This window comes from Rissa tridactyla, chromosome 8 (assembly GCF_028500815.1).
Source record: "Rissa tridactyla isolate bRisTri1 chromosome 8, bRisTri1.patW.cur.20221130, whole genome shotgun sequence".
NCBI classification, from domain to species: domain Eukaryota; kingdom Metazoa; phylum Chordata; class Aves; order Charadriiformes; family Laridae; genus Rissa; species Rissa tridactyla.
Genome location: NC_071473.1, coordinates 28,375,534 through 28,398,486, shown reverse-complemented (window position 1 = coordinate 28,398,486; position 22,953 = coordinate 28,375,534). Strand labels below are relative to the sequence as shown.

Here is a 22,953-nt window from a genome sequence, read left to right as displayed (position 1 = left end):
CTGCCTCTCTGTTACAAGTCAGTTTTCTGTTTCTTGCTGTTGCCTTCTGCTCCCTGTGTCTCTTCCTTCAGACATGCTGCCTTGTGGCTCACTTACCTGTTTCTCTTGCGTACTCCAGGGAAGCATGAGGCCTTTAACAACAACTCCCATTTCCCTATTGCTGTGTATCAACGACCTCTAGGAAAAGCACATTTACTGGCACATTCTCTGCTGGAAACCTCAGACTAGCACGTGGAGCAGAGGACCAAGGTGACCCGTTAGCTTTTTAGCATAGCGCCTGTCTGTCAGACTCCTGTGGAACAGGTACCCCTTATGAATGAGTCCGTTATCCTAACGAATGGGTTGGAATTAGCTAGGTAGCATGTGCATGTTTTGGACAGCTAGTCTGCTGAGTCACTGTGTCCTACTGCAGTAGTGCTGCATGAAAATAACCAGCTGGAGTGAACTGTATCAGAAAACCTGGTACAGCAGCTGTTTATTATTGTAAACTGTTTCTTAAGTAAATGGCTGGCGAAAATAAGCATCTTATTCCCATTTTGTTTCCATTTCCATTTATTTTACAAGGCATTGTTCACACAATGATAACAAGATACTGATTCAAACAATTCTGTAACAATTAAAAAAGTAAACATTTGTTGTGACCATGTACATTGAATTGCACTTTTAATAACAAGCATTACACTTATATTTCCATGTTATACTTTACATAATACATGGAGTCGTTACACAAGAACTGGCAGTACTGAATTGTTCTCAGTTAAAAATCTGGTATCGCTCTGATGCTCTTTTCCCCCAACTCTTTATGTAAGTATATTTTACATACTTTGGACACACCCAGGTAAGAAACACAACCCCAAATCTGGAAAAATTCATCGTAACAGAGTCAGAGCTTTGAAGTCGCTCTCTGTTTTCAATGTGCTGAAGTGAATCCACCTTGAATGGCAGAGTGAGGGATCTGGATCCAGGTCATGCTTGATTAGACCCTTTTCTGCATCTGCGTGCCATATTTTCCCAGTTCAGACAAGCCAGAGAATCTTCTTCCATGGGAAAGCAGCAACATTTCCCAAAGCTGGAGGGAGCTCCTGGCCCAGCTTTTGAAGGCGGTGTCAGAAGCAGTGCAAGACCAGGGATTACTGGAAGGAGGGAACTGGGATCTGGAGAAAAATCTGAGAACATCTACTCTTGTTTGCATTGGTAGTACCATCCATGTATTATGTAAAATATAAAAATAAGAGAAACTGAAAGGAAATTAGTACAGCCCAGGATTCTGGTGGTATCAAATCACAAATGAAATTTATGATACCAAATCCTTTTGATGTATTTATCCCCTTATGATTCAGTTTCCTATATATTATTCTATATATAAGATATAGTTTTCCAAAGATACATATATATTCCTTTACAGGTTAAATAAAAGCAAGTCCCACCGAATAAGAAAATAAGAGGAAGTAAGGTCCTAATTCTCTACCCATATTTTTTTTCTTTTTAGGTAAAAATAGCATGAAATACATTCAGTAGCAAAGCAGTTGAAATCCAGGGGCAATGGAGAGCCCTGTATTCCTGGAGGATTTACCTGTACATGTTAAGTCACAATCCTGAAATAAATTATGTAGACTTTTGACTTGGAAAAAACAGGATCTTGATCAATGCCGAGTATTATTTATCCAGTTGCAAATTCTTCGAATTTCCCCAAATCCATCCATGGATTAGCCCAGTTTTGAAGGCTGCTGTGATGTGTACCTAACCTACCTTGAAAGGTCCAAACTCGAGTGCTTCATTGTTGTCTCCCCTTAGTAGTATTACTTGGGAGCAGGGACACCTCCCAGAAGGATATTAGTGTAATAGATGGAAAAATAATTTAGTTCAAGCCTTTGTGTTTGCAAGAACAATGTGATGCCTGGCGCTGTGTATACTCACAGCATCACACGTCTTGTGCATCCAGCTGTTTGCACAACGGCCGGCTCTGCAGGGTTCAGCCCTGGCAGAAGCGTGCTCGTCAGCCAAACAGTCTCTCGGTCTCGGGAGAACCTCTACCCTGATCTTCACATTCCAAAAGTAACATGTACGAAGGTTTTCTCCCTAGCAGTTGGAAGAAAACCAGCATTGTAAGATAAGAGAGTTTCTGTTTTCAATGCCAACGGTATTTAGGCTTATTAGATTATGCAGAAGTATGCCAGTTATCCCTGAGTCTAACAGTAAATCAAAGTAAGAGGTATAGTTCTCCCACACATACAAGTAGTTTCATGGATTTCACTGCAACTACTTAATAGAAGGAAGGGAACAGCCCTACCTTTATCCTGTGGAGAAAGCATGACTTAAGTAGCTTCCAAGTTTTGATACTTCAGTGCCAGTAAATTCAGATTTTTATTTACTTCTAAATTGCCATTCAGTCAGTGAGTGACATAATGACTCTCAAGTCAATGGAATACTTCATGCTTTGTGAAGGGGCTGAATTCTTGCTGTTCTTGACTTTCTTTTATCTCTCTCTCCCCTTGTAAATGGCTGTTTTTATTTCGAGTTGTTTTTAACACAATGGCACAGATGAAAGCATCTATTGTAAAAGAAATTTCAAGGTCCAACCAAGAGAAGTCCTTTAAAATGTCTAACAAGGAAAAAAAATTGCTTACCTATGTAAGCAATTTAACTTAGCTGTAGCAATGTTAACCTAGCTGTAGCAAATTATATAGTAATTAATGGGCAGGACAGGGATGTGTGTGTCAGCTGGCAGTACTGATTACATGGCCAACTACCTTTCCTGAGACTGGTTTTACTAAACATTAATGCATATGGATCTCAGGGATTTTGCAGTTTCTTGGATTAACACCACGCATGATATTTTCTATTTTATTATTTTTTATTCTCTCTGGGCACATTTAGGATTTGTTAAACTAAGTGAAATAAGTCCTGTTACTCTCAAATATTAAGTTTGATTCACAAAGATAATACAAGACTAGTTCACAGATGTACCACGTAACTAAATCAGCCTTGCTTCATTTATCCTGTAAAGTGTTACAGTCAAAATAAAACCAACTTCTTTTTAAAGTGAAAAAAGTACTTCTTTCCCCCCCCTCCCTAATGGGCATCTCAGGAACAGATTAGAATCCAACAAGATAAAACAGTTGTACTAAAAATATTCTTTGGAGGTTTGTCCCTAATCAAAGTAAAGGCTTTGTTTCAGAATTGTGCATTCTCAATAAATTAAAAAATAAGATTTAGTTCCACACATATATTTATAAAATTCAAATTACTTTTACTGTAAGTTTGATGTGGACAGGTATTTTAATACTGATTCAGGAAAAAAATACTAACCACTCCAGACTTCGGAGCTATGTTAGCTGTTCCAGTGCCACACGAAAACAACTGTTTCAGTAAGACTTTGATGACGTTTCCTGCTGAAAAGCTAAACAAAGAGCCAGCTATCCCCGACAGATCAGTCTGTCTGGGATACATGTGCACGTAGATCTGTCACACACTGCTGAAAGGGCTAATTAAACCCCAGATTTTTTTTCTCACAGGAAGCTAAGTTTCCCAATAGCATGTATGGTCAGCAGGTAGAACTTTAGCTTGCCTGGTTTAATGCTGCGGTCTTGCTCCTTGCCTTGTTTCTGAATATAACTATGCTTATTCAATCAAGATAATGCCATAGATATTTTCTTATTCTTTCAGTAATTTTGAGAAGACACAGGTTCCATGTAAATACTACTCTTCCAAATGCCACTGCTACAAACGCTACCTTGGATCTACAGATGAAAGGTGAAAATTGTTTACTGACTTTGTGTCATTGCCAAGAGTGATAATGCAGCCATTGCCTTCCGAAACCTTTTTTCTGCTGATGTAAGTCAGCTTCCATCCTACCAGGTTTTAAACTCATCACGGTTAACAGGTAGCGAACATGTTTTTGTCACAGAAACTCAACTTCCAAAGTCGGAGAGCTGCTACACTGAAAAGACAATGTTGTGTCAAAGATAGTTCCGTGAAACGTGGTGAGCTTGTTTAACGGTTCTTTTTTGATGAACTGCGGAAGTCCCACTGCCGTGATCCGCTTGCGCTCATTGGACCCTTTGAGATGATTTAACTCATAATTTGGCAAAAGACTAATTGGGGGGGAAAAAATCCACCCACATATTTTTTTATTTTTAATCATCTCCAGTAAGTGCCATAACAAGGACGGGGACACGACTGTACAACAGGAAGCTGGAGAGCTGAGATCTTTGAGCAGCAGTGAGCTGTTAACTCAGCTGCTCACGGAATCAGAGTCTTAATAATTTTATTACTGCATTTTTCCAGTCAAGATTTTAAATCCACTTCTAAGTATGATTTAAGATAAATGAGAAATTCGGACACTTGTCAAACCATCAGTATCGCTCATCAGCACCGTGCTCTCAAATGTAACAATCAAATGTATCCTTAAATGTCAGTTCAAATGTACTATGCAGTTTATTTTAAGTGTGAAGCGGTACTGGTAAGTGAATGACTAATGCTAAGTTTAGACTGTCAAGAGAATGGAAGCATTTATGCAAATATTATTAGCAAGAAAGTGACCAGGGAAAAAAGATCTTTGTTAATATTTGCAAAAGAAGTTCCTTCTGCTTTTTCTCCCATTTTTTCTCCTTGTATTAATATTTCCAGATAATCACTGTTCTTGCAAGTACCTTTAAAAATATTAACATTTTTTAACTCCTTACGCTTAGAAGAGAGAATTTCGTGGCAGGACAGTTGTGTCAGGATAATGATTATATTTTGATCTCTACTTCAAACAGCCGACTGCCTTTCAGAATCATTCCTTTGGCACAGGTAACGTTAAATTTGTACTACCCTGTTTAAAATAATTCACAATTATGCTTGACAACAAAGCACAAGATGGGTATCATTAAATTTTATTGTACAAAACTGACAAGGTATGGCATTCCTTAGAATTAAAAAAAAAGATGAAAACACAACTAACGTCCCTGGAACAATTTTGTAAATGGAACAATTAATACACAACGTTTAGTCCAGCAATGATATTTACCTGCAAGACCATCTTTAGACATGACAGGTATAATTAAAAAAATATTCCATCAGTTCAAGCAATAGTTTAATTTTGCATGAAATAAGTATTTTTATAAACACTTCATGTTCAATCAAAACAAACGCTTTTGAATTTTCTTACCTTAAGAGATATAAAACAACCAGACAGGTTTGGGAATCATCAGAGAAGTCTACCCCAGGGGAAAGTCTAGGTTTTGTATTCCACTTGAAAATGTTTGTTTTTATAAAAATAAGTAATACCAATGTAGCATTTCCTAACCAAATACTTCTAGCAAACAGATCTTGCTTCTGTGATGTTTTATTCATCAGTGCTGCACAAGCCTTCTGGGTTTTTTATTTGATACCTCATTTCTCTGTCAAATTCAGAATCTGACTATATACCCAGGGAAAGGTTTTCATTAATTTTATTCATAAAACCCACCCTGTATTGCACAGGATTCACAAAAGGTCAAAACTATGCAAGGTCTTTACTCTGCTTCTCAGCAAAACCATCAAATAAAGGTTGAACAGTTTTCCCTTTACCCTAGTGGAAGAAATTATTTCTTGGAATTCTTAGTATAAACATGAAATAAAAAAGGGAACTAGATAACTTTATGTTAAATTCCAGTTCAGCTGTAAATAGCCTTTAAACAACAGTGCTACAAAGAACTGCACTACTTGCATTTCCAAAGAAAAAACAATCAAAACTAAGAAAGTATCAGGGAAGCTCATAAACGATTGTGCCAAGACAGCACAAGACTATCTTTGCTATGGCCTAAGCTTTACAAAAAGTGCTTCTCTGCAGGACGCAGTCACTGCGATAAACTTCTGAGATGGCCCCAGGGCATCAGTTATCCTGGACACCCGCACACACACTAGTACTTATTCGACTGTGCTTTCTATGAAGAGATTATGCTTCAGTACTTTACATTTTCCATTCTCTCTCTTCCTCCAGAAGAAGAAAAAACCTTCTAGGCAAGATAAAAATAATTTTGAATAATTAGTCATGTATTAAAGACCTAGTTTTGAAGTATTTATTTAACATCTAGTCATATAAAATAAAGTGTAAAAGTATGAAGGTATCAGAACGTGGCTTTCAGCAAGGCAGTTTGGGAAGTAGGAATTCAACAGAAAACAGGAATTATTTTTTTGTCCCCTTTGGAAAGGGTCACATCAGAATGAATGAAAAACACTGAAGAATTTCACTTCAAGCCTGCACTCCTGCCTTTTGTCCTTTCCCCAAGAGGAGAGACCACTGGAAGAATCCTCCAGGGTTTCGGATGTGTTGTTCTTTGTGCTCTGGTATCGGGTCTGGCTGGAACTATGTACTGCCCTCTTTGGGTGGCAGGGGCGGCTGGGGCTGCTGCGCCGGCTGTGTGCCTGTGGCCGTTTTGATAGAGTTCAGGGTTTTGCTAAACCAAGAGTTTTTGGCAGCTTGGATTTCATTCATAAGGGCTCCTCTCTGGTGCTCCAGCTCCTAAGAAAGCAGAATAGTCAGAATTGATCAAAACCCAGTTCATTATCAAAAAAGCATCCTCAAACTCAGTCCCTGCAATCCAGCATTTTCCTTGCAACCTCCCAGGCACTGGGGAGACAAGGCAGGTTGAAATTGTGGAAACAGCAGAAGATATTTAAATATACAAATGAAAACCTCTTTTCTTTTTTTAAAGACAGAAAATTGTTCTGGAAGTTCACAGCTATACAGTGGTACAGGTGTATGCTCATGTTTGGAACAATTTTTTGCATGATTCAGAACTATTTTGGATGGAGCACAACGACATTAAGGAGACTGCCCTGCTGCACTGGGGATTCCACGTACCTGAATTTTGCACTTGGCTTCCACAAGCTGCAGTTTGGTCTGTGCAAGTTCCAGCTCCATCTCTCTCAGCTGCTTCTTCAGTGCATCCTTTTCATCATCTGTTTCTATGCCTTTATTCTCCGTGCTTACAGCAGGCAGCTTCAGTGCCCCCTCCTTACTGAAAATCTCACTGCAGTGTTTGCAGGCCATCACTTTACCCTGAAACACCCAGAAAGGTCACTTTTAGTCCATGTAACAGGAGTTGCTGTGCTTCCTGGGAGAGCCATTTTTATGTTAGACTGCATTTCTGTCAGTAATGCTCCCACTATCTAGAACTGTAGTTTTCATATTTGACATGAAAAGAATTTGAGAAGTTCACGAACAATTTCCAGGGTATATTAACCAGTATAAAAATTCCTAAAATCTGTGTAAGCACAGAGAGACTTTGCTCCTAGATTAGAATTACTCAAGCCTTCTTGCTACCAAAGCTTTGTAATATTTTGCAGTGTTTATGCCAGCACAATTCAGAAGAATAAATTACACTCTAGGGACTTTTTGTCTTCCATAAAAGCACTTGACCAAATTAATACAGATTTTGTTATTTTAAACAACGTCAGGCAGCTTTTTCTATTTCCAGAAGCAAGCGAGCAGCCTGTGCTCACTGCAAGGGCCAGTACTGTCCTGTTGGTGCTTGTTTAGATCATCGGCATTGTCCCTTTTTGACAGCGGTGTCTGACACACAACAGTAATGTTGCTGCGCTACTTGGAAAGGTGAACCAGTTACTCATGGCTGGCGATGTAGCACAGCTGGCCTGGCTCGCACAAACTAAAATGGCATATTGAGCTATTTCAGCAGATTATAGGAACATAGTTTTTTATCAATAACATAAAAAAGTCACTAAAAACCAACAAATCAGGTTCAGCCTGAGTACTAAAGAAACAACTAGAAGCTACAGCAGAGGGAAAACAGTTCTGCCAACTCAGTAGTGACAAAGCAGAGGGATGGAATTATTACCTGATCAGGAAATGTATACCTCTGGTGCAGGTGTTCCTGGTAAGGGGGTTTAGAGCAGAGATGGGAACTGCTATGGAAATTCTGGGATGGCCCAAGCTGTGCCAGTTACTTAAACCAACTCTGCTTAAATTACAGAAACCCAAAGTATAAACATTGTCCAGTTTGGCCAGTTCCAACCCCTCCACTGTGCACACTGGAGAAGCAACACGTTTTCTCTTCTAGAGAGCCCTTTTTTTTTTTTCATTTAATTAAAACATCCAAGTAAATAGTGTCTCCTGCGTTTTTTTTGCCAGAAGTATACGTTTCAACAGGCAAAAGAAAAGCGAAGTACTATATGCACTTCAGTTTGACAGTTCCACCCTGTCTGACACAAGATAAAGAACTGTGAAGGGAAATAAACCCTTTCATTGTTTACATCTGATGAAAAATGCATGTGGGGCTATCAGTGCAGCTGGGTGGACACTGCTGTTACATTAAACTTCAATTCCCATTTTGTTCTGTATCCCTGGCATTTAGCAATACTTGGGTTAGTAACATCCCATAAGTAGAGGCATTATTCTCACCTTCACAACTTCCAGTTCATCTTTACTGGCCGCTTGTTGTTTTTCCAGCCTGGTACTCAGCTGGGAACAAATCTGGAGCAGAGAAAGCAGTCTCTTAGCTAAAGTTCACTATGCTAAAATATAACCTGTGCTTTTTAACTATTATTTTTGTCAGAGCCAACATTTCTTAAATTCTGCCTCACTCAGGTATATGCGTTCCCCCTTAACAAATACACTGCTGCTGATAATGAGGGTGAAAAAAATGGCAGTATTCAATACAGAACCTGAACATGGAGACTGGAACATTTTTTTTTAATTGGTTTATAATGTTTATGCTGCATTATGTCACAGAGCAAAGCAGCATTCACCCTACAGTACTAAAAATTAGCTGGAAGACAGGTTATTCCTGATTCCCTTAATTTGGAGATTATTTGGAAAACCACAAAAAGATTTATGACAAATTACAATGCTTGCTCTCCGAAAGCCTGAAACACAGTGTATCTTATTTAAAGGATGAGACCTGCAACTCTGAAAATTTATCTCTCAGAACAGGTTGAAAGAAGAAATATGAGAAAGCGTCTCTACAACAGTACCTGTTTATACTCTGCAATAATGGCTGTGGTTTTCTTGATCTCAGATTCTGCCTTCTCTAGCTGCTTCCTGAAGACTTCCTTCAGCTAATTCAAGGAGAGAAGTTACACAGTGCACTGAAAAAAGTTCTCGAAATGCGTCATCAGATTGCTCTCTCAAAGACTTGCTGTGTTTATAACAGTTCTACAGCTTCTTCTTACCAAATTCCACTTCTTCAGACAAATGTTTGATTTACTCAGCATACAGAAACTTATTATATTCAGTTATAACCGAAAAGTCTATACTGTGATACAGAGTATCCCTGCTTAGGGAATTCTCCTGTAGGGTAATTCTTTTCCTCTGCATGAAATGGTGGTACGGCGTGGTCCACAGAACACAAAACCAGAGCATTAAGTGGGTTTTACTGATTTTGTTTTTGTGCACACTGTCACAGCAGGTATGGGCAGACAGATTGATTGTTTGTTTGTTTGGAGACGGAACAGGGAGAATAATCTCTCAGCACTATCACTCTCATCTCCGTAACAGGAGGGGAAAAAAAAAAATCTGTTTTGGCCTGTGGCGCTGCGTTAAAAAACAGCTAAGTCGTTCCTCCACTATTCAGAACCACTGAATTTTGAGAGCCTTTTCATCAGGAAAAAGGCCTCCACTGCCTTGTTTATAGCAAACAGAGAACCTGGAAACCTCCACTTTAGTGAGACACAAAGAATTACCATTTGATTGTCGTAGTCACTGCTGTCGAATGGCAAAAATGAAAATCAGGTTATCACTTTGAAACATACTTTTGTGGGTGTCAGTATTCAGCATGTTAGATACGTAGCATTAGAAAACTAAGACTGAACGTTTTGCAACGAAGTATGAGGCCAGGTCCAGTCAGCAACATTCTGCCACCCCTCAACTCTGTTCTGCTGCTGTTCTAGCTTCAGACAGGAACATTCACAGCTTTATTTCACTGAACCGGCACCTGACTCCAGAGTGGCCTCTCATATGGCAACAACTGCTCCAGCTCTTGTTTAGATAATTAAAAGAGGTCTCATCGTGTCTCCGTAGTTGGGATTGCTCACCACCAGTCAAATGATTATGACAATACTGGCAAGAGGATAAGATATGGAAAACTGAATATTCAGAGCTCAAGTAAAGGAAAACACTGAAAAAACATACTTTTTAAAAAAACCCCACATTTACCGTGGCAGTGTAAATGTTTAATTGCAACTGCATTTTGAAGACAAAATTCTTTCTGCAATTGCAACACATTAATGCTTTTCTGCATATGCTTTTTGCTTGCATTTCCTTGCTAAATGGGGAAAGTTGGAGAACGCCTTACCTGAGCAGTTTCCTCTTCCTGCTTCCGTTTCTCTTCTTCAGTCTCCACCAGCTTCTGTTTGGTCAGGAGAAGTTCCTTGTTCAACACATCCGCTTTGTCTTCAGCCTAGAATGAGAAATGCTGGTGTAAATCAGATGTTATCTGTGCCAATACCAACATATTGGTATATACATCTCAGAAATAGTGCAGATTCAGGTTCTAGCATTGCCTTTTCCTGCCCTCTGATGGCTCACCTAACCTATTTTTAGCTGTTTTCTAAGTTATTTCACTGTGTTTCAACAACTGTGCAAAAGGACCCTTTTGCCGTGTGTTTACCTAGGCCCAGATGGCAAATAAGCATAGACACTATGTCCTGATACAAACCCAATACAAACAATGATGTATAGAATATCTTTGTCAGGTACAATATTAATCTAAATGATGGCAGCATGATTTAGCTCCTGTGTAACTTCAGGTAACTCATTCCATTTTTGTATGCGTAAGTGGGGAAACCAGATATTGTAGAAAACATTAGGTGCCTGCACTGTACCTTAGGAAGTGTCTGGGAGAAGGCAAGTATAAAAGAGACAAACAGGACCACCAGATAAAAGTTTGTTTAGCACTGCAAATAAGTATTACCTGGATAAACCTGACACTCTGTGCGTACTGGTGAATATGAATTCTCTCCTTTCTTTGATGGGCCAAGCTTATGGTGAGGCATACTGGGAATGCTTTGTTTTGGTGAGCACTATCCTCACCGATCACCAGGAGAGAAATGTATTTCCCAGTGTGTAGATATATTCGGTTGACCTCCCCCAGCTGCGCGATACACTCTGCATCACCCCACTCCTTTTGTTCAGGAACGAGGTGCTAAAACAGGCAAGGGTTGTGGTCAAATAATACTTAGTTTGCTGAAAATACAAGAGGGAAAATGTCATTGTAAACAACAAATAAAGTACAGAACTTGTCTCTGAGTTGCAGTTTGTTTTTCTACCACTACTGGTGGTATTAGCTTATCTTATCTGCCACACTGTTCATTATTAATGAGGGTGTTAGTGGCGATTGTGGGTAGCAGAAGCAGCTCTACCAGGGCCACGACTGAAGAGATGAACTGAGGATTCCTGCATTGCTTAGTGTGTATGTGGCTGTATGGGAGAAAGGAAAACAAGCAGTGAAAGAACAGAAAATTGGTAAGACTGACATCTTGGAAAAAAAGAACTCGGGGATGACAGGGGTATTTTTGATGAAAGTCCTGTTTTAAGATATGCTTTGAAGGAATTACAAATCTTTCCTCCACTTGTGTGTTCAGTGCAGGTTCTCCAAGCGGCTGCAGCGGTGTACGGCAACACCTGTCCTTGTGGATGAGGAGTGCAAAAGCACAAAGCTTTCCTTCCAGTGCCAGTGTACTGAGGTGGGGTGTGAGAAACTTCATGGAGCCAGTCTCGTCTACAGAAATGCTGCTAAAATGCAGCAGAGCGAGGAATAGGACCGGGAAAGATATGTGTCTGGCAGCCTTATCATGATACTTGAGAAAAAGCAAGCACGGGCAGCTGCAGACATAAAGTTGTTTTATGTACAGCTATTCCTGGGGAAGACGGAGCACCTCCACACGTTGCTTTTGGCCTTCACGCGAGACTGCCTGCTCCATCGTGCAAAGCACATCTCTGCCTGCGTTTGCTCACCAAGACAGCTCCCATTTTCCGAATCACATGGACCCAAATCAGCAGAGCCTAACTGTCAGGGATCTGCCTAAACAGAAAGACTGAATGATGTTTACAATTCTGCAGTTAGATAAAGAAATCCAAATAGCTATGGGAAACCAAACTGAGAGGCCCTTGCAGGAAAAGATTTTACATAACAGGCACTACAGCCCTCCTTGCGCAAGGGACTAATCATGAGGTGTGGTGGAGCATCGCCTTCATGTATTCGATACCTTAGTAATAGCTGGTAAAACACTCCAGAAAGAGGAGGAATGAGCATGGAGTTCTCTGACAGTCACCTCTGAGAAAAAGGGCTCTGAATGCTGCTGCCTTCCACATTCCAGACCTCACAGGAAACAACAAATTATCAAAGGACACCCAGGAGCCTTTCTAATTTTTGGTGCCATGCCACTTCATTATCTCTGAATTTTGTTGGCTGTACTAAAACCGCTGTGAAAAACAGATCCACGTGAGGTGGCAGGCATTCTGCAAGGCAACTTCCCTTGAAATTAGTCTTTTGAGGAGTATGTGATACCTTTTTTCAAGTAAATGTTCATTCTTTAGTATCTGCCTAAAGGTTATGGCTTACACTTTCTGCAACAATCCACAACAGAGAAGGTGCAGTCAGGGATGTTAAGGCTCCACGGTGAATAGCTACAGTTGCATGCATGTGGAAATCCGGCTTTCTGACTGCAACTACCAGCGAGGTGGTCAGGAAAATAACGGCACAAATAATTATACTTTCAGTGTTGTGTTCATGCTTTCACTTGAGCACAAAGCAGGGCTCCTGACATTGGTGCTGCCAAGCCTGAGCTGGGACCCATCTCTGTTGGCATTACCTGGTCCAGGTCATTCCGTAAGGCAATTTTGCTCGTTACAAGCTCATGGGCAAGGTCATCGTTCTCCTGCTCCAGCCGCATGCTTGCTTCTTGGAGCCTGCGGTTTTCCCTCTGCACAAAGAAAGGAACAACCAGAAAAGGAAGTTAATCCTTATCAATATTAAAGAGCAATAAGTGAGTATATTGTGTCTGTAAAACACCAAGAAGGCAAGAGTGCACATTAAGACAGGACTGCTGCTCTGGGAAACAACAGTGAATTAAGCCAGCAGTGCAGATGCAGCGATTCCACTTACATCCCAACGGTTATGTCTGTGTCATGTGACACGCTGATTGTAGGGTTTTTCTCTGTCAAAAGTAAACACAGTCCTCTCCACAAAAGCACTTGGTTTCTGCTTGCTCATCATCGAAAGAAATTAGGCAGGTAAAATCCCACCCAGCAGCAGCGAACAGGGACCAATTAAGAGTTACTCATACTAATGTTTCTAATTGAAAGTAAAAAGCTGTCCTGCTCCATTTTACAAAATTTTGCCTGCAGGAATCCAGAAAAATAGTCCATTTTGTAGGTGACGTAGTGCCAACTTCCCATCTTCTGTGGGACCAGTAAAGAACAGCATTTAGTGGGGAATTCCTACAGCTCGTATAACGCGTATCGCCATTTGTAGCTTGTGCCAGCAACAACAGTGCACCTTTTACAGGACACCTGCTGTGAGAAAGTGCCAGATGGAGAGGGGACCTCGCTCCCTGAGCGCAGGCCCCAAACCTGCTCCGTGGGCAATGCAGGGCAGCACGATGTGCAGAACTCTGAGACTGCAGGCTCTGGTCCTTGAAGCACCGTGCTCCCTGCCCACCCCACACAGGCAGACACAACTGCACAGAGCGCTCACTAGGGCAGGTAAGGACGCTGGAGAAGAGCAAACATGTTTTTGAAAAATTAAGTTTCAGTGAAAAATCAGCTTCAGTGACTGTTCTTCAAAGGCTGAGAAACAAATTCCTATTCAAGAGATGTCTGTAGGTCAGTGAACTTCCAGGAGTCCACATCAAATGCACATCTTCAGAAGAACCCAGCCAGGTGGGACAGATTGAGGTGCCGCCCTCTAACGGATTTTAAGAGAGCAAAAAATGTGCTGGCCTTCAGTCACACAATGACCATGTATCTTTCGTACCAAAAGATGGCAAAGGGAATCTGTGCACTATGGAAACTCAAGGAAAAATACTGAGTTCACGTGGGAACTCACAGGTGGAGGAACAATAACCTACATGCTGAGATTTCAAAAAGGACCTGTGCGCACTTGAAAGGTAAGTTACGTTCCCCAAGAAAAACAGTAAAAGTGAATAAATATCAGCACTTAAGACAGCAAAAAATTTCCAAGAGTTGTTCAGTGAATGCCTTGCTACAAAATGTGGTTGCTTTGCATAAGCGTGTTATTCACCTGGCTTCACTTCCTCCTGCTCACCAGCTATGCTCAGGTATTTTTTTTCTTACCAAACTCACCACCATGAAACTGCAACTTTCATTTCTGTCGCAAGACGACTTTGCATGCTTGTCTTCAACAAAAAAGGACAACTATGGCTCTAAGAGGATGCTAAAAAAGGTCTCCTCTTTGTGGGAGCTTCCTCTGTGGCAGGAAGCAGAACCTCTGCAAATACTCTCTCCTTAACGTGACCCCATTGTGCAACTAGACTATGCACTGCCCTGTACAGGAAAGCAAGTTTCTTTCCTTTCCAAAAGATTGTACTTTAAATAACTTGTTTTGTTACAGAAACTGTAAGTAAAACACTTCTGTTTTAACACAGTTAAAATACCCACTGCTAAAAGACACATAACTTTGGGGAGCTTTTTTATTTTAATTGCACTGTGTTCTGTTTGGGACAAGGAATTTTTAAAAATAAAATTCTTCTGTAAGGATGATATAAATTTTAAAGTATAAAACCAAATTGCAGTCTTTAATAATAATCATCGTCATCATTTTTAAAGGCTCTAGCATGTCTTTATTTCTGTATCTTATTCAGACCATCTTGGAAATGTTGATTTTTATAGACACAGCTCTGCCAGTGAGCAGTTGTCAGAGAGTGACTTGAGTTCACCTAAAACTGGGACCAGATCAGAACGGAACTGCTGCCAGGTGCTGCGGCACCAATACCTTTTCAGAGGGATGTTGCTTAGAGGGAGAAATCAGCAAATTCTTGAGACTTCCACATAATAACCCAGAAAGGAGTTTGCTTTAACATTTTTGCTATGCTTTTGCCAAAAGCTTCAGTGTCTGCAAAGCAAGCCGCACAATGTGAAGTTCGAAGTTCCTGCTTTGCATTCGCAGACAAGTGGGTAAGCAAGCTATGTGGTTGGAAATGCGCTATCCTCCTCTTAAACGAGAATTTACATGGCACGTTTTTAGTAAGTTAAAGATCTCTTACCTTGGGCATCCAGTCAATAGCTAAGAGATGCTTTTACCTCGTTCACCATACTTTTAATTTCCAGCTGAAAGTCTCCTAATAGGGGCACCTTTACTCTTCCTCCACACAGGGCAGTATGTGCGATTAGATGGTTTGTCTTTTCCAGCTCCTCCCCCCAGATCTAGCAGTGAAAAACTGCCTCCTTCCTCAGGAGGAAACTCTTAATCTGCTTAAGTCTAAATACGTTACACAGTAAAGACAAAAATAGCAAATAGCTCCTTCCATATGTAGCAAACTATTTCCAATGGCTCTGAAATATTTACAGGGCTTTATAAAAATACAACTCGCAATGGCATAAAGTTCAACAGATGGAGATGGTTCGTTACAGCAGGACTCGCATCACAGACAGCGTTTTGTAACCTGGCATAAGCCAACTCGTCAGACCTGCTGGTCGTCCTTGATGTAAACAGACAGCTTCCTGCCTTTTCTCGACACACCACCGACAATTTACTGACTACAACAACAATTTCCTTCTCTTCAGCATCGCTCAGTTTCTACGGTCAGGAAAATAAGAGATTCCTCTTTCCGAAATTCCTCCTTCCTGTTACAAAAAGCAGCTGGTGAACTCTGGTTAGCTTTTAAAAGGAGGATACTGCATTTCCAAAAGGGACAAACACCGCTGATACATACAAACACAAATAAACTTACCTCCTGTAAAGTCACAGACCAAATACTGCTTTCAACCATTGATGTAAAAGACAGTGAAAACAGGATATAAAATATTTTTTAATGCCAACAAAGACAGGGAAAAAAAAAAGTCGCTGATTCTTCAGTGGTTTTTTAGTTCTGACTTTTAAAAAGGATATACTCCAGCTTCCATCACACACTGGACGGAAAGAAGGCAAATTTGAAGCAGCAGACAAGCCTCAGCTCAGGAAGGCTGAAAGGCTGAACTCCACCCTCTGCTCCCCTCCAGCCAGCCCCAAGGAGCAATTCCTGACAAGATTAGTGGCGATGATGCATCCTCTCTGTGCTGCTACTCAAGCAGGGTGTAACGAGTCACAAACCTTATTAAGCAATTCAGTGTCACATTTTCTGGATGAGCAAACACCAGATCTTTGGGCGTGAACAGATCCTCAGCCGTGGAATGAAAATACTGATTAAAATGCACTTTTCTAGATGTGAGCAAACAGGTCTTCGTAAGCCCATTGGAAAGGGGTCTTGATTGTGGAGGAGCTCTGAAGGAAAAACTTGCAACCTCTATCTAGAAATGCAAAAGGCTTTTACAGCAAACTATCCAGGAAAACTTCTCATGGGAAGCAACCCAGAGGCTCCTGGAGTGGTTTGTGTTTTCTGTTGGTTGACTCTGAAGCAGCACTCCCAGAAGTGCCCCAGCACACTTTTCCTACAAACCACAAGTGAACAATGATCCACATCAAGAGTTATCTTAAGTTTTTCCTCATGACAGTTACCATTCAGTTACTGTGACTCTGAATCAAAATGACCAGTGTATTATTTTTTGCTTCCACTTCAAACACCCAAAAGGCTATTATGTCCAAATTGCACATTTATTCAGACAGACAACTTCTCCATTGCACAACAAGGTCCACAGAGAAAAAACACGTTTCTACTCTCAGAACAGAACTGTGTGCACAAGCAGGGTCTGCTTGCAAAACTCCAGCCCTTCTTTTATGGTTATATCCTCTTTGTTTTAAATCAAAAAGTCCCAAGCCCAACTCCGGCAGTTTCTCATCAAGTCAACCAAAACCCTGTTACATGAGATGTCCTCAAACACAGAAAAGAAACCCCATAATACATAGAAAAACATCAGTCTCAACTATATTGCTATTTTTTCTGCACATGCACTTTTATTCCTGGCTTCTATAGGCAATTTGTAATTTATTTTTACCAAAACTCATGAAATGTGGTGACAAACGGCAATTTAGAACATATTTACTTTTGCACGTTTTAAAAATCTATCTGACAAAAATGTGATAATTTGTTATAAGCAATGAAAAATAAAGTGAAAGGGTGTCCATAAAAAAAAAAAATTAAACTTTTCCTAAACAATACTTGTAAACACAGAAGGAAATAAACACCCAAAATAATGGCACTGTTTAATACTGTTCTTTTGGAAAGTCAAATCACAACCAACATGTAAAATACGAGCTGGGCAGGAACGCCTGTGGCACGTAACGCAGCTTATTGTAGCACATGAACTACAATGGCAGCCTGAGGAGAGTTTGGGGCCGGTGGGACTGGAGGAGGCTCTGTCCCTGCCCTCATGCAGGAAGCGTCTCCCCCACAGGGGGCTGCTGGGCTCAGCCCCCGTCCCCGTGCCTGGGAACACCCCAGGACCGGGGCGGTGGGAAGGAGCAGAAGCAGGGCCGTGCTCTCACACCGCTCTGCTTCGCTCCTGGTCTCATGGACGCCCGGCTGAAAGTCAGGCCCACGCACGAGAGCTGCGTCAGCTCCCACGAGTTCCTCGCACTGCCGGCAGCGCAGCAGGGACGGACCGGTGGGGAGACAGCTGCTCAGCAGGGGCCATGGCAGCGGCTGCTCCCGCCCCAGCGCCACGCACAGCCCATCATCTCCTCTCCCAACAGTCTGTCAAGCCATTTCCACTGAGGACCAGGCCGCAGGGAGGTGTCTTACTCAAGACATCCTTCATCACTGCAACTCCGTGCCAGTGTCTCTGTGGTCCTGACAAATCTCTATCGGCAATAAAAACACTAACACACCGCAAACACCACAAACAACTATAACTAAAGCCTGCTTCCTTCTTGACCTATAGAGGAATATGCTGCAGGGATCTCCACTCCAGCGATCCCATCCAAGAAACATCCCCTTCCTGGGCAGCAAACCAAGACCTTGTTTTGTTCTGGGGAGAGAAACTGTAAAAATGACGATGATGTCAGCCCTCGGGGCACAGCCCACACAGAGGGAGCGAACAGCAGCGTTGCGCTCAGAGGCAATACTGGCTTTTCAGCAGCGTAGACTCAGTCCTTTCCCAAACCAAGCCTGGCTGGGCAAAGTCTAGCCCCGATGCTGCCAAATTGAACTGCATTCCTAAACACACGGGCTGCAGTGCGATCACTTAAGGGACATGCAAAATTGGCTCTCCACTTTCTGCCTGCGAGGATCCACACAGCTTGTGTTTCTTGCTGCCCTTTGGAAACACTCTTGAAATGTCGATTCCTACCAACCTCAGCTTGACACATTAATAAAATCAAACAACAAGACAAGGAACAGAGAGCACTCACAAGCATTTCTCCGTGACACCCATCAGCTGAAGAATGCGTCCAAACTTTGAACTTAATGTGCACCTAACCAGTTACAGGGGCTCTCTCTAATCACAGCATCGCTAAGAGGATCAGACCCAATCCAGCTTAATAAAAAAAAAAAATTAAAAAAATCACACAATAGGTTTTGAAAGTGCAAGCCAAAACCCCAGGCTGTGATCTTGACTGTGACAGTGACTCGCATAAACAGTGGCCAAAGAGTCACTTTCTATATCCTCATTTGCAGCTTGGGGATAATGTTCTTCACCATCCAGAGCCCAAGATTAACTAGTTAATATGCTTCCACAGAGGTTTAACGAAGCTTTATTTGTTTTCTAAATATTATTTAAATTCCACAGTACTGAACCACTAGGAAAATACTTAGCAGCAAGTTGTGTTTTTTTCTAAATAGGTGATACTCACTATTCACTCTCAGCTGCTACAGCAATCCCAGTTCTCACAAACAATAAAATCTACAACCTTTGACATCAAAAGAACTACACTCAAAACATAATTTTTCACAGGTAGATACTTAAAAAAAGGTCAGTTTTACTTTCTCTGTACCTGTAACTTTATCTGGTCACATTTATGAATTATGGCATAGTCTTTCACTACAGATTTTCACACTGTGGTTTCCTGAACATGGTGCACTTTCCTTGTGTTCACAGACCACGTAAACCTGTTGCGCCCTGTATGATTATTTACTGCTCCACACTCCTTGTAGACTCCGTACCAACTGCAATGTCACTTAACATATTAAGGCACAATGAAGAACAGCAAGAAAACAGTACGGGTGTATATAAGCAATGACAGTTCCCAGCTAACCTGGGCAATGGGCAGTAAAGCGCTTCATCTCTGGCAGCTTCACCTGAAGATAACTGAATTTTTCCAAACAGGGTAAGCAATAAACGGATCCTGAACACTAAGTGAAATATATGCCTAGAGGCAGAGCCTCCATCACACAAAACACGATGGCAACAGAATGTAGCCGTGACAATAAAAGCAAATACATTGGAAAGATAAGCAATGATGATCCAAAATTAAAGAACTATTCTTTTTGGGTGAACTATCAAGCTATCGTATTAATAATTGAACTTTTATTTCTCTGCTGCTTTAAAGCAGGATATTTATTGCTATTAATTCTATTGCAGTAGTACCTTGGGACCGCAGGAGAGCTCCGGGTCCCACTGTACTAGACATTATGTTAACAAAAAGTTACTAACGCTTAGAATAAACAGAGATGAATAGCAAGGATCATATCAGTCAAGGAAGAGTTCATCTTCCAAAAGTCTCTGTGGATGCCACTGCGCACAGCTTGTGCTAGAACAATGTGTATTTTCTCCTTTTTGTGTCTGTAGCTGAGAATCACCCTTTGTTTCTGCGTCTCATGAAGATCTCCCGTAAAAGTGCAACAGCAGGAGAGTTACCTACAAACATATAAACTGAAAGAAGAAAAATATTATATGTGGCTACTTGCAGATGTCTTGAGAGTTACAAATTGTGACTGAAATAGTCCTGGAAAGAACACTACGTCCAAGTGTTTAAGTGCTTGTTCAAGAAAGGGGGATGAGTTTCACCTGCCACTTAAATTCCCTAAAATCTGCACCGGCATATCCCCGAGAGGTGAGCGCGGTACGTGCACCTCTGCAACCACGTCACTCCCCACGGGATTCAGCAGTGAAACAGGTTCCCACAGAGCATCTCCCATACCTTGTATCTGTCCATCGGATCTTCCTGCTGCAGCTGGCTCTCTCGCATTGTTTGGTATTCTCTCTCATATTTCTTCAGCTTCTTTGTTGGCACCTGGGGAACACATTTGAAAAACATGCATTTAAAGATTAAAGAAACACCGGAAAGGCTGTCTGAAAGCTCTCCTTGCAAACAGGAAGCCAAGGAAGTGCTGGAAAGCTGCTGCTGAAGTAAAGTCACTCCCCATTGCCCCCCCTTCCCTGCTCAGCAAGCCATGTCAAACACTTAGCAATACACTTCACATCGACAGAAATCTTTCTGTGCCTACTACTGTTAATTATTCAAATATTTAACGGAAAACAAGAGTGAAGTACAGACATTTTAATAAGACTAACATGAAGAAAAAAATGCGTGAACAGGAGTGAGAGAACAGGGAAGAGGAAAATACGCTTTAATAGGTATGAATCAACAAAACAATGTCCTAGCAAGAAAACTGTTAAAAGTGAGATTAGAAGAAAGGTGCGCGCATGCAAAAGGACTTGGCAATTCCCTGGGGGAGATCAGAGTAATGTTTTTTTATTGCTGAAAGAGTATTAATATCTAAATTATAGATTGTGACCAATGCCCTCGTGCAGTTTGGCATCAGACTCCTCTGAGGCCAAGGTGGAGATGCTGCAGTGCTCGCTGCCAGCCGCAGCAGGGAAACAGTGAGGCGACTACACAGAAATCACAAGCAAATTCGGTAAACAACCATGAAGAAAGGTGAAGTCCCAGACAGCTTGATTTCTGGGAAACCACAGCTTCAACTTAAATCAAGGTACACCAAGAACACCTGTGTTTTTTTAAACAAAGCACAGAGATCCTGTGCTTTACTTTCACCTTTTAGTTGGGCACCCTGTGCTACATGAGCGATCCCATCTTTCTCTGGAGACTTTGATAGCATGACTGTCCCCACCATACAACAACAAGCCGGCCCCGCTAAGTGTTGGCTGGCAGCCGGAGAGATCCCGAACATGATGCAGCATCATGACTTGTAAACATATGCTTTTCCTGGATCTGTTATATATATATATATATATATATATATATATATATATATATATATATATGTATGTGTGTGTGTGTGTCTGTTCCTCTTGCCAATATCGATCGTGTCTAGCTGACTCCTGGTGTGAGGACATGCCACTGTCACCTTGCCTTAGGGCAAAACATTGCTGCCACTGAGCAGAGATACGAGTTTATGTGTACTTTTGGGTGTTGTTTTTCCCTTTATTGGTTTTCAACCTAATACCTCCTTCCTCTGCGATACAGGAAGGGACCAAGCAAGTTCTCAGCGTCACTGCAGAGGCCTCTGGGAAGTACAGGTAGAAAAAGTGAAACCCATGATCTGCAAAGCACAGTGACAGTGAGCATGAATAAAGCAGCACTAACACCCACAATTACTGATGTAATATTAAACCAACCCCCCTAAACAAAGCAAAGAGAAAAGGGTAAACATAAAAACATGAAGCACTTTGGACAAACACAGAAGACAGTTTCACTTTGTTGACTTTTAATAGTGCAAAACACAATGAAATGAAACTAACTCAGAGACGCTTTTGTACCTTTCAACTAAGCAACCTTAAAGATGGGAACCCCGCCCGTTTTGTCTTAGCTGCAACTTGAAACTGTTGAGGCTACTTAATATTTAAGAATAAGAAATCATTTCAGAGTAGTATTTTAAACGAAGCCAAGCAATCACACATCCGAAGCCTGATCCCTCCACGGTGCTCACTGGGATCGTATTCAGAGCAGCAGATCAAGGCTGGAGCGTTATGAGGACACCCTCCAAACCTCCTTCTCCTGGGCTGTTGTGGAGTTTTGTGCTCCAATATGCAACCAGCAGAAAATAAAGATAAATATGAGGGAGAGATTGTGGCACAGTATGGCAAAAAGGTGCAACGTTTGTCTAACTTAGAAGATGATCTGTTCAACCAAAGATTTGCCTAAGTCTTGATGCTTTTCAATAAAGCCTTTAAAGTACATGTAAGAATGAAGTCTTACTACAAAGAGAGACAAGCCTCCCATTCACACAGCCACACAAATACTTCAGTAAGAATCCCACTGTCTGAAGGAACAAGGAGATGTAAGATTTATTTTTTTTTTTTGTAAATAGGGAGAAAAGAGTGGAAAGCAAAGGTAAAAACTGCACAATCACAATCCTTTCCCCCCCAGCAGTTCCCCCATGTTTATGCCGAGGTGCCATATGCACCCCAGCCCGGTGCCAGCTGTCAGGGACTGTCTCCACTGACCACCGCAGCCACCACCAACAGCTTCGCCTTTACAGCTGCCCAGAGCAGCATCACCATTTTCCCTTTAACCACAAGATCTGCTTAAATTACTTGTGAACAAAAATCGTAGTTCTCTCTATAGTCCACAAGATACAGGCAAAATACAGCATAAAGGTAACGATGTAAGTGACTCTTACCGAGAGAGGAGGAGGGATATAAAGCACTGCTGTGACCCAAATGCCTACGCTGAGCACTGTGCCACAGCTGTCCCTCACCAGGCTGAGCCTGTGCCTGAAGAGGTGACCGCTGCTTCTTGGCGACAGCCTCACACGCAGCAGCAGCTCTCCTTCCTCATTTTTTAAATGTTAACTTTTTAAGCTGCATGAGAGGAGCCTTATTTCTCTGGTTTCCTCTTATTTTCTTATTGAGATGAGGCAGAATTTAACTTGCACAGAGTCTCTTTGGCACTTAATCATCTGCTTCAACACCACCAGAAACTAACCTGAACACCTCACATCAAAAACCTT

The 22,953-nt window shown here is 41.5% G+C and overlaps 1 protein-coding gene across 9 annotated transcripts in view; it reads right to left on the bottom strand.

Moving 5' to 3' along the window:
* Positions 1 to 4,861: 4,861 nt before the first annotated feature.
* The window catches only part of RABGAP1L (RAB GTPase activating protein 1 like), a 261,963-nt gene continuing 243,871 nt past the window's right edge, over positions 4,862 to 22,953 (bottom strand). For 7 of the 9 annotated variants that reach the window (XM_054211199.1, XM_054211198.1, XM_054211200.1 and 4 more), the window contains 7 exons: positions 20,178 to 20,270; positions 12,796 to 12,906; positions 10,278 to 10,382; positions 8,959 to 9,042; positions 8,387 to 8,458; positions 6,830 to 7,027; positions 4,862 to 6,487 (listed from right to left, as the gene is read on the bottom strand). In XM_054211199.1, coding sequence (XP_054067174.1) covers positions 6,332 to 6,487; positions 6,830 to 7,027; positions 8,387 to 8,458; positions 8,959 to 9,042; positions 10,278 to 10,382; positions 12,796 to 12,906; positions 20,178 to 20,270 — 819 coding nt within the window. In that variant the 3' untranslated portion in view covers positions 4,862 to 6,331. Of the gene's footprint in view, positions 6,488 to 6,829; positions 7,028 to 8,386; positions 8,459 to 8,958; positions 9,043 to 10,277; positions 10,383 to 12,795; positions 12,907 to 15,894; positions 19,910 to 20,177; positions 20,271 to 22,953 lie in introns of those variants that run through there. The other 2 variants (XM_054211205.1, XM_054211202.1) reach the window with 2 other exon arrangements.